The sequence below is a fragment of the Triticum dicoccoides genome, chromosome 7B, assembly GCF_002162155.2.
Source record: "Triticum dicoccoides isolate Atlit2015 ecotype Zavitan chromosome 7B, WEW_v2.0, whole genome shotgun sequence".
In the NCBI taxonomy this organism is placed as follows: domain Eukaryota; kingdom Viridiplantae; phylum Streptophyta; class Magnoliopsida; order Poales; family Poaceae; genus Triticum; species Triticum dicoccoides.
The window spans coordinates 568,832,236-568,843,655 of record NC_041393.1 but is presented as its reverse complement, the minus strand read 5'-3'; the positions used below and the strand labels follow the sequence as shown (position 1 = coordinate 568,843,655).

At 49.9% G+C, this 11,420-nt stretch overlaps 1 protein-coding gene across 1 annotated transcript; it reads right to left on the bottom strand.

Moving 5' to 3' along the window:
* Positions 1 to 1,645: 1,645 nt before the first annotated feature.
* Positions 1,646 to 4,235, bottom strand: LOC119341885 (beta-1,2-xylosyltransferase XYXT1-like). The gene is made up of 3 exons (XM_037613733.1): positions 3,600 to 4,235; positions 3,386 to 3,448; positions 1,646 to 3,257 (listed from the first exon to the last, which is right to left on the bottom strand). Exons 1-3 carry the CDS (start codon positions 3,706 to 3,708, stop codon positions 1,993 to 1,995), a joined length of 1,437 nt encoding a protein of 478 aa, XP_037469630.1. The 5' UTR covers positions 3,709 to 4,235; the 3' UTR covers positions 1,646 to 1,992.
* Positions 4,236 to 11,420: the final 7,185 nt, after the last annotated feature.

Genomic DNA, 11,420 nt, shown 5'->3' with positions numbered 1-11,420 from the left:
GACTAAGAGTACCACTTGTTGGCTACAACAAGATCCTCTTTTATTCTAGATTTTATATTAGCAGACCCAACCCTATTACTTTAAATAAAACTCCTTTTGGGCATCTCCAATGCTTACTCTCAAAATAGACACCGTATCTGTCCGCGGACCGGTGAGGACTATTCCACGCATACCGACACAGGAGTCACCCATCCAACCATAGTCGCATACATTTCAAACAATATTTCAACAAACCGGATAAAATACATGCAAACACGACGCAATTTAGCAATGTTTGGACATAATTTCTAGAAAATAGCATGCAACACTGAAAAATAATTAAGAAATAGCACAATTCATCCATGCAAATATCTCCCGTAAAACAATAGCAATGAGATAATTGGATGTTCAACAAGTTTTTCAAAATCTTCTATTCCAAATTCAACGACACTAGAGTCAGGACTCTCACATGTTGTCCCATATAAACCGCCCCTTGAGCTTCATCCAACAATGTGTGTGTATGGCCTGCCCTCGATCATGTAGTACATCATGGCAGTGCGTGAGGCTATAGAACATGTAGAACATCATTGAGTGAATGAATGAATTAACAAACATATAGAACAAATAAGAAGCAACGCTTGCGATCTCCATGTTTGACGAGCCCAATGGCCACCTTGTCTCCATTTGGTGAATCGCACCGCAAAACTTCATGACGGAGTTGCAGATGGTGTACCACTGATGCGTTAGCGACTTCACATCGCATGCATGGATGACGTGCATGTTGTTGGGCAGCAAGTTATTTCACTCATGAAACGAAGCATGCAAGCTCTGCCAAAAGATTGGGCCCTTTCTTATGCTTACGAAGTCCTCATAAACAACCAACCACGCATTGCACGAGTCATCTTTGAACACCGAGTACCTCGTCATCGTGCTTCTCCAAAAAACAAAAAGTTCAAAAAGAGGCTCAATGGCATTTGATCGAACATCTGCCGAGTGCGGTGTCCGTCATGGACGGCATCGACAGGGGTGCGGAGGGTCTCTGACTGCGGAGGGACTCCTGGGTGGATAAGGGTCGCAAGGCGTAGTCCAAGGCGGGCAATCGCGTGGGCGGGGTCTACGAACGTTCGAGGATTCCTGGCGGCGTCCGAAGAGGTACAACGATGACATGAACCGGCGAGGGGTGCAGATGAAAGGAAGGGAGGAGCATGGGTGGAGTGGAAGAAAAGAAGACCGGAAGGGGGATTTCAATGGGGTGTCGGAGTCCTACGTGATTGGTGTCCAGACTCCTGCAAAGCCCCTCCCCCTTCCCCGAGTTTGCCTTCTGGCTGCTGAAAAAAAAAGCGTGTGGACCGGCCAGCAGAAACATGACCACATTGGATGACAAAACATATCCTAACCACACGGTTCAAACGGTTGCGGGCGGTTTTAGGGTCCGGGTTGGAGATGACCTTACCCTTGAAAATAAAAATGAACAAAGTCGGGTCGATGCTCGCCGCAAAGAAGAGACCCATCGGTGTCGCCGAAGAAAAATCACCACGGCCGCTGGACGCACCCTGCGCGGCATATGCAGGTACGTCCGGTAGGTGCTCCAACATTTCTCGCCGACCAACATAACACCTGTGGAATCTTTTTGGCGCAGCCCGATTGGGGCACGAGGGTTGATGCTTCATTCCCCACCCTCGCCTTGTCGGTCCATCTAAAGAAAACCATTTGATGCCTCACATGACGTTGTTTTCTTCCCCTTGTTGTTGGCGCTTAGCTGCCTTGCCAGACACGTACGCTCGTCACGGCTCCGAGAAAATGACTGGACTACAATCAATCAATCATACAACAAAAACGTCGCCACCCTGTTGTCCATGCAACGGCCAAAAAACTAGAATCAATTTGTGTACACCTTTGATTTCATGTCGACAAAGAACGAGAAGAAGAAGGGGAAAAAAGTTGATCTGATTAACATGATGTATGTATGTGTCGTCGTCGCCGGCGCCGGCGTGTGTCATGTTAGTGTGCGTGTCACCGGAGGAGGTCGAGCGCCTTCTGGAGCACGGGCCGGAACCGGGCCATGTCGAGGCGGACGTCCTGCTTGCCGAGGTAGATGTCCTTGACGAGCGACCAGCTCTGCTTGTGGATGGGGCCGGGGTCGAGGAACACCGGGTGGCCGCGAGGGTACAGCTCCGACAGCGTGCTCTCCTCCGCCGTGATGTTGTACTGGATGTACCGCATGTTCATGTCCCGCGGCGGCACGCCGTACTCGTCCATGGCCAGCCCCTCCATCCGCCCCAGCGGCACCACCTGGATCACCACCGCGTTCATCGGCAGGAACACCAGGTTCGTCAGCCCGGACCCGTGCACCGCCAGCATCACGTCGAACGCGTTCACCGTCGCCGACGCGTCCGCCATCCGTGCCTGCCCGCCGTCGCCCACCACGGCCGCCTCGCCGCCCTGCTTCTTGGGCGGCGACATCAGGTCCGACGCCGTCACCTCGAACCCGAGTTCCTCCGCCGCGGCCACGATCTCTTCCAGGTTCATGAACCGCCGCCGCGACCGCCGCGTGATGATCAGCAGCCGCGGCCTCCGCCCGCCCACCACCTCGTCGTCCGTCCGGATCGCGTGCTCCCGGGGCAGCGCGTACCGCCACATGAGGAAGCGCTTGAAGTCCACCATGGACACGTTGTTGGGCGCGCGGCGCGGGTCGATGCTCAGGTCCTTGTGGCTGCGCAGCCCCACGAAGGCGCGCCGGTAGCAGTGCACGCGCGCGTCGCCGTCGAGGTCCAGCGCCTCGTGCCTCGTCAGCCCGTCCACGATCTCGCCGTACTTGCCGAACCACCACGCCTGCTTCTGCTTCACCAGCAGCTGCACCTCGCCGCCCAGGTGGCGCGTGGTGATGAAGAGCGGGATGATGTTGTCGTTGAAGTCGTGGTAGTAGTTGCCGCAGTAGCCGCCGTTGGAGTACACCACGGCCGGCACGTCGTGCATCACCTCGCACGCGGGGGCCTCGTCGGCGTCCGCCAGCCGCACCGTGACCGCCGTGATGCCGTTCATGATGCGCGCCTCCCCCTTGCGCGTGTACGGCTGCATCTTCCAGCTCGTGGCGTTGGCGGCGATCCACGTCGCGTTGTCGCCGACGACGTCCCCGGCGGTGGTGCCGCGGCGAGGGGTCATGACGAACACCTCCGACGTACTCCCGCGGATGCGGATGGCGCCGGCCATCTCGCAGTAGTCGGATCTCGTGTCGTTGAAGTCGCAGCTCACTTGTGGCTCCGGGATGAATTCCTCCTCTGCATTGCACAACACAGAAATTCACATTGCAAATTTTAATCAAGAGCTTCTTTTCTTTCCCCGGGTGAACTAACCAATCATCGACATTGTAGCAGAAGATTATTGAGAGGATGGCGATGATGCCTACCTGCGAGATTGAAGAAGGCCCTCCTCCTGCTGCTATCCATCAAGAGCGACGGAAAAGGCTTGCCTGCAGATTGAAACAAACCTCAATGTCAAATCTCCATTTCCGCCAGAAGAACCGATGAACAAGCAACAGGATGAATCAAACAGCAACAGGATGAACATTTCTCTGACGAAACAAAACAATGCAATGCAATGCATGGAAGAAGAACACATACCGATCACCAAGAACTGGACGGCCCCAATGAGCAGCAGCAGGGGGAGGCTGCATGAGGCTCCCCTGCTCTTCTTGAAGCTCTTGCTCCTCACAGGGAGAGGGACCTTCATCTTGGCCCAACCTCAGAAAGCAGAGAGACCCACCGAGCTCCTATCCCTTCCTTGTGGTACTACAAGTAGTATCCACAATCGCAACGCATTCCTCAAGTTGCATATCAATGGTAGCCCGATGGTTAGTTAAGTCGGGGGGAGGAAAGGAATTAAGAAATGGATACGATCGATAATGGACAAATAGATAGGCGCGGGCACAGCGCGGCAGTAGTGGCCGGGGAGAAGGATACAACTTAGTACACTAACTAGACGATGATTTGGAAAGCGATCGCCATTAGTTTATTCGAGCTCGCTCCGCTGGTCGGTAGAGCGAGCCGGGCTCGCTGGCAGTTCATGGAAACCACGTTTCCTCGCGCCTCCCTCCCTCCGCTTTCCCTTTTCCTTTCGTCCCACGAGAACTGAGCCAACGCTTGCTTGCTTTGCGCGCCTTTGGACTTTCCGAAGCCTCCGCTCGGATTTCGTTCACGAGCACGAAGATCTCAGCCAGAGCTTCTCCTCCTCGTCGTCGCCGCGATCGCGATCGAGCTGCAAATCCGATACATTTATGTTGGTAGGTCAATGGATGTCAGGTGACATTTTAATGGCGTTCGACCACTTGAAAACTCGGGCTAATTCTCGGTGGCCAGATCGATTTACATGCCTTGCAAGGAAGCGTGGTACTGGTCCGTGCTGAGCGCCAGATCTACGGGCTTGGCATTTCGTGCTGCTCCAGCAAACGGAATTGTTTGGGGCACATGGGAGGAATCGCAGGCCGAACGCAACAGCAGAATGGCAGGGGAGATTGCCCAGTCCAGGTTGCAGCTACTTTATTACCATTCGGTTCGCCTTTTCATTTCTTTTTTGCTCCCGGGGGCTGGAACTGTGCACTTTTCATGTAATGTAAATAAAATAGAAGTCTACTAGTGGATCGATTGCTCGTTCTGAATCACGCTTAATTTAACTATGAACTATCGAGTTGCTTTATACTGTAATATAAAGCGAGGATAAACCCTTTTTCGTCAACTATGAACCATCGTGCCCACCGCAACTCTGTGATTCTGCATCATCGTCATCGGCATTCGTTTCCCCGAGATCAACTTGGAGAAGATAATAACCGCAAACTTTGAATCTCTGGCTGCATATACAATGACTCGCACCCTCATCTTTTTGCTGTCTCCCGGCATGGCAAGCAAAGAATCGCAAAAAATTCAACGAAAAACGACATTAAATTAACCTGAAAACCGCAAGCTGGGGTATACAGACATGGGGCGTCGGTGCCCCAAAAGAAGAAGAAAAACATGGAGGACCCGTGCATACACCTCGCAAACGGGAAGCACATTTTTTAAATTGTGACACACATGGCCGTGATAAAATTGTATCATATGGTTGACCAACCTTCAGAATAGTGCCCTTTTGACTAACATCTGGCGCGTCAGTTTGATATGTCGTGCATGATTCCGTGGCCATTTTTCCATTAGCCTGCCAGCTGCAAATCATTCTGACCTTGTTGCAACTTGCGTCGCTCTGCCCTCTGCACCGCGTGCATTTCTGCCGCCGAATACGGTGATCAGTACGTATGTGGTACGCGGAGAAGACTACAAGAGAGTATTGCTGGCCACGTCGGTCTCAAGTGGACATGTGATGGCGTTGTCTACGCTGGGAGCATTCGTTCCTCTGGTCCCTGATCCCAGAAATGAACATGTAAATCCATGCCCACTTGTATAATGCAGAAGTCTAGTCTAGGAACTAAGAATGTGTGGCCGCACGTATTATTGGACGACGATCTATTATGTAGCGTAGGAAGCTGCTGGGATATCTTCCAGCCACCGACCGCCGGCACCGGCCGATGGACAGACGGAAGCGAAGCTATGATCAGATCGGATATCGGGGGGAAATGCGGTTGTTTCATCAGAGCTGCTGTGCCTGTACCGCTGTACGTACGCACGGCATTTTAGTTGGCAAGTTTGTACGGGCGTACGACTCTTCATCCTCACGCGTAAGGAAGTCCCGGGCTCAGGGCGCACGCACTACACGGCGCCGGTACTGATCCTCACGAGTCTTTTCTTTTTCGACAATGAGCGAATTTTACTGACTAAAACTGAAACATCAAGTGAACCAATCTGTGGTTGGATGGTTAGAGGGACTATGGTATCCTCAGCCTATCAGGGTTCAAATCCTGATGCTCGCATTTATTTCTGGATTTATTTCAGGATTTCTGGCGATGCACATTCAGTGCGAGAAGACGTTCCCGTCGACAACGAGGCGCCTACGACGACTTCGTACATCTCAAGATGATATGCCGGCTCAGTCTTTCGGAGGCGCTCTTCAAAATTTTTTTTTGAAACATCAAGGGTTAGAAAACACAATGAGCACACAATATATCTTTGCATGACTAAAATTCATACAACCAACAACAACATATACATACATAAAAAACAAGGCGGCAATAAGGCAGTTATACTGAACCAAAGCCTATGCCTAAGGTGAGGAAAGAAACGGAAGTAATCACACTAACCATCTCATAACATCACAAGGACAATGATGAAGATTCTTCAGCAGCTACGCCTTGGAGGGTATGTCGCTCAAGCGCCGTCGCCGTCAGATCAGACCAGCAAAGGCCAGGTCCTGGATTTTCTTCTCGGAGCTCGAGACCGGCTACTTCAGAAGCACCACCAAAGCGAAGTCATCATGTACAGTCGTCATCATTTTTCGTGATCCCGGCAGCTACATGAGTAGCATGGTCTTCACGTGAGATGCCACGCAAGTGAAGATCATGCATGCACAAACAGGCGGTCAAGTTGCAACAAGTGATAGTCGCCATCAAAGGCTCGGGATAACAAAGATCACCGCCACACATGTGATCAAGATTAGCTAGGGAGGAAGGTCACTGACACCGCCAAAATTCCAATTCGTGACACTCTGGCAGACTGACACCATCCTCATCCTTGGTTGTCTTTGCCAGTGGCAGCAGAATTGGTAACGCATACTCGTCATTCGTCGGATCTAAAGGTCCATGACCCTCCGCCCCATTGCGAAAATCGCCTAGCAGTGCAAGACCACGATGCCATCCACGCACCTGAGCGGAGGGCCTCCTGGTTTGGACACAAAAGGTCGTTGCTGCAGCCCATGTATCTAAAGATGTGATCGCAACCACCAACGCTCGTCATCAGAGACCGTCAGCCTGGTCGGAAAGACCATCACTCTAGTACACCGCCATACCCTATGCCTCAAGTCATCGCTTGTAGATCCCATCTTGCCGATGAAGGTTACCAGAGCAAAGACCTCCCCACCACTGCCTTCATCGATCAGCGTCGGGACTTAGGATGACATTTGGACTCTAGTAGCGGCAAGGAAAGGGGGAGGACGAGAAGCTAGGAGGCAGTGGCTATGGAGAAGGGAGGAAGCGACAGATGTAGGTAAAACAAGCCCACCCTCCACAAGTCTTTCTTCTGGAGGGGATATTTTATTGCCTATTTTGTTTTTTATACTTTATATATTTGGGGTATCCACATGTACTATGTTTGAGGTTTGTTTTGTCGAAAATGTCATCATGCAATAAGATGTTGGTGGTAGACAATTACTTTTAGAATAAACTGATGACGCCAACTTCCCAAAATACAATTCTAAAAGTTCGAACAATCGATGCTCTCTTCTAGAGTCTTTGAGCCAAAATTTGTTTAAACATTTGTCTTTGTTTTCATAAGATCTTTGGAATGAACTTGAAGGAAATATGCCCTAGAGGCAATAATAAAGTTGTTATTTTATATTTCCTTATTCATGATAAATGTTTATTATTCATGCTAGAATTGTATTAACCGGAAACTTGATACATGTGTGAATACATAGACAAAACAATGTGTCCCTAGTATGCCTCTACTAGACTAGCTCGTTGATCGAAGATGGTTAAGTTTCCTAAGCATGGACATGAGTTGTCATTTGATAACGGGGTCACATCATTAGTAGAATGATGTGATGGACAAGACCCATCTGTTAGCTTCGCATAATGATCGTTCAATTTTATTGCTACTGCTTTCTTCGTGTGAAATATATATTCCTCCCACTATGAGATTATGCAACTCCCAGACACTGGAGGAATGCCGTGTGTGCTATCAAATGTCACAACATAACTGAGCGATTATAAAGATGCTCTACAGGTATCTCCGAAGGTGTTTGTTGGGTTGGCATAGATCGAGATTAGGATTTGTCACTCCGAGTATCCGATAGGTATCTCTGGGCCCTCTCGATAATGCACATCATATGAAGCCTTACAAGCAATGTGACTAATGAGTTAGTTGCGGGATGATGCACTATGGAACGAGTAAAGAGACTTGCCGGTAACGAGATTGAACTAGGTATAAAGATACCAACGATCAAATCTCGGGCAAGTAACATACCAATGACAAAGGGAATAACATATGTTGACATTGCGCTTCGACCGATAAAAATCTTTGTAGAATATGTGGGAACCAATATGAGCATCCAGGTTCCGCTATTGGTTATTGATCAGAGAGGTGTCTCGGTCATGTCTATATAGTTCTCGAACTCGTAGGGTCCGCACGCTTAACGTTCGATGACGATATGGATTATATGAGTTATGCGTTTTCATGACCGAAGGTTGTTTGGAGTCCCGGATGAGATCACGGACATGACGAGGAGTCTCGAAATGGTCAAGAGGTAAAGATTGATATATTGGACGATAGTATTCAGACACCGGAATGATTTCGGAAAGGTTCGGGTATTTTTCGGAGTACTAGGAGGTTACCGAACCCTCCCCCCCCCCCGGGGAATTGTTGGGCCTACATGGGCCATAGGGTAGAGGGGAGGCATCCCATAAGGGGTGGCCGCGCCCCCCTCCCATGGGGAGTCTGAATTGGACTAGGGGAGGGGGCGCGCGCCCCTTTCCTTCTCCTCTTCCCTCTCCCTTCCTCTTTTCCCCCTCCATAGAAGGAAAAAAAGAGGGGGGCCGAATCCTACTAGGAGTGGAGTCCTAGTAGGACTCCCCCTCCTTGGCGCGCCCCTTGTGGCCGGCCTCCTCCCCTCCTCCTTTATATACGGGGCCAGGGGGCACCCCAAAGCACATCAATTGTTTTAGCCGTGTGCGGTGGCCCCCTCCACCGTTTACTCCTTCGTTCATATTGTCGTAGTGCTTAGGCGAAGTCCTGCGCGAATCACTTCACCAACACCGTCATCACGCCGTCGTGCTGAGGAACTCATCGACTCCTTCGTGCCTCTACTGGCTCAAGAGTTCGCGGGACGTCATCGAGCTGAATGTGTGCAGAACTAGGAGCTTCCATACGTTCGGTACTTGATTGGTTGATTCGAGAAGACGTTCGACTACATCAACCGCGTTAAGTTAACGCTTCCGCTTTCGGTCTACGAGGGTATGTGGACACACTCTCCCCTCTCGTTGCTATGCATCTCCTAGATAGATCTTGCGTGAGCATAGGAATTGTTTTGAAATTGCATGCTATGTTTCCCAACAGTGGTATCTGAGCCAGGTATATGCGTAGATGATATGCACTAGTAGAACACAAAGAGTTGTGGGCAGTGATCGTCATACTGCTTACCACTAATGTCTTATTTTGATTCAGCGGTATTGTTGGATGAAGCGGCCCGGACCAACCTTACATGACCGCGTTCATGAGACCGGTTCCACCGACAGGCATGCAAGTAGTTTTGCATGAAGGTGGCTGGGGGGTTTCTGTTTCTCCAACTTTAGCTGAATCGAATTTGACTGCGGGCGGTCCTTGTGAAGGTTAAAACAACAAACTTCATAAATCACCATTGTGGTTTTTGTGCCGTACGTAAGTACGGTTCTGTTGGGGAACGTAGCATGCAATTTCAAAAAAAATCCTATGATCACGCAAGATCTATCTAGGAGATGCATAGCAACGAGAGGGGAGAGTGTGTCCATGTACCCTTGTAGACTGAAAGCGGAAGCGTTAGTTAATGCGGTTGACGTAGTTGAACGTCTTAACGATCCAACCGATCCAAGTACCGAACGTACGGCACCTCCGTGTTTAGCACACGTTTAGCTCGATGACGTCCCTCGAACTCTTGATCCAGTAGAGGGTCGAGGGAGAGTTCCGTCAGCACGACGGTGTGGCGACGGTGTTGATGATGTGATCCACGCAGGGCATCGCCTAAGCACTACGACACTATGACTAGAGCCATAAACTGTGGAGGGGAGCACCGCACACGACAAAGAACAAAGATCATCATGTGTCTTTGGAGTGCACCCTGCCCACGTATATAAAGGAGGAGAGGGAGGAGGCCGGCAGCCCAGAGGGGTCGCGCCAAGGGCGAGTCCAACTAGGATTCCCAATCCTAGTTGGTCTCCATTTCCTATTCCAAGAAGGGGAAAGAGGGAAGGAGAGGGACAGGGAGAGGGAAAGAGGGGGATGCGCCCCTCCCCCTTGTCCAATTCGGACTCCCTTGGGAGGGGGGGGACCACCCTGCGGGCTGCCCTCTCCTACTCCCTTATGGCCCACTAAGGCCCATAACTTCCCCGGGGGGGGGGGGTTCCCGTAACCCCTCGGTTCCCCGATAAATATCCTAAACATCCCAAAACCATTATGGTGTCTGATAACCCACAAGTATAGGGGATCGCAACAGCTTTCGAGGGTAGAGTATTCAACCCAAATTTATTGATTCGACACAAGGGGAGCCAAAGAATATTCTTGAGTATTAGCAGTTGAGTTGTCAATTCAACCACACCTGGATAACTTAGTATCTGCAGCAAAGTATTTAGTAGCAAAAGTGGTATGATAGTAATGGTAATAGTAGCAACAGTAAAGATAAATGTTTTTGAGTTTTTGTAGTAGTTGTAACAGTAGCAACGGAAAAGTAAATAAGCGAAGAACAATATATGAAAAGCTCATAGGCAATGGATCAGTGATGGATAATTATGCCGGATGCGATTCCTCATGCAATAGTTATAACATAGGGTGATATAGAACTAGCTCCAATTCATCAATGTAATGTAGGCATGTATTTCGTAAATAGTCATACGTGCTTATGGAAAAGAACTTGCATGACATCTTTTGTCCTACCCTCCGTGGCAGTGGGGTCCTAGCGGAAACTAAGGGATATTAAGGCCTCCTTTTAATAGAGAACCAGACCAAAGCATTAACACATGGTGAATACATGAACTCCTCAAACTACGGTCATCACCGAGAAGTATCCCGATTATTGTCACTTCGGGGTTGTCGCATCATAACACATAATAGGTGACTATAGACTTGCAAGATAGGATCAAGAACACACATATATTCATGAAAACATAATAGGTTCAGATCTGAAATCATGGCACTCGGGCCCTAGTGACAAGCATTAAGCATAGCAAAGTCATAGCAACATCAATCTCAGAACATAGTGGATACTAGGAATCAAACCCTAACAAAACTAACTTGATTACATGGTAAATCTCATCCAACCCATCACCGTCCAGCAAGTCTATGATGGAATTACACACGCACGGCGGTGAGCATCATGAAATTGGTGATGGAGGATGGTTGATGATGACGACAGCGACGAACCCCCCTCTCCGGAGCCCCGAACGGACTCCAGATCAGCCCTCCCGAGAGAGATTAGGGCTTGGCGGCGGTTCCGTGTCGTAAAACACGATAAAACTTTCTCTCTGATTTTTTTCTTCGTGAGACGGAAGATATAGAGTTGGAGTTGAGGTCGGTGGAGGTCCAGGGGGGCCACGAGATAGGGGGCGCGCCCTACAG

Coding starts and splice junctions, on each gene's coding strand:
- LOC119341885 (XM_037613733.1), bottom strand. CDS start 3,708: ATGAAGGTCCCTCTCCCTGTGAGGAGCAAGAGCTTCAAGAAGAGCAGG. Junction 3,449..3,599: donor CGTCCAGTTCTTGGTGATCG/GTATGTGTTCTT, acceptor TTCAATCTGCAG/GCAAGCCTTTTCCGTCGCTC. Junction 3,258..3,385: donor GGCCTTCTTCAATCTCGCAG/GTAGGCATCATC, acceptor TGTGCAATGCAG/AGGAGGAATTCATCCCGGAG.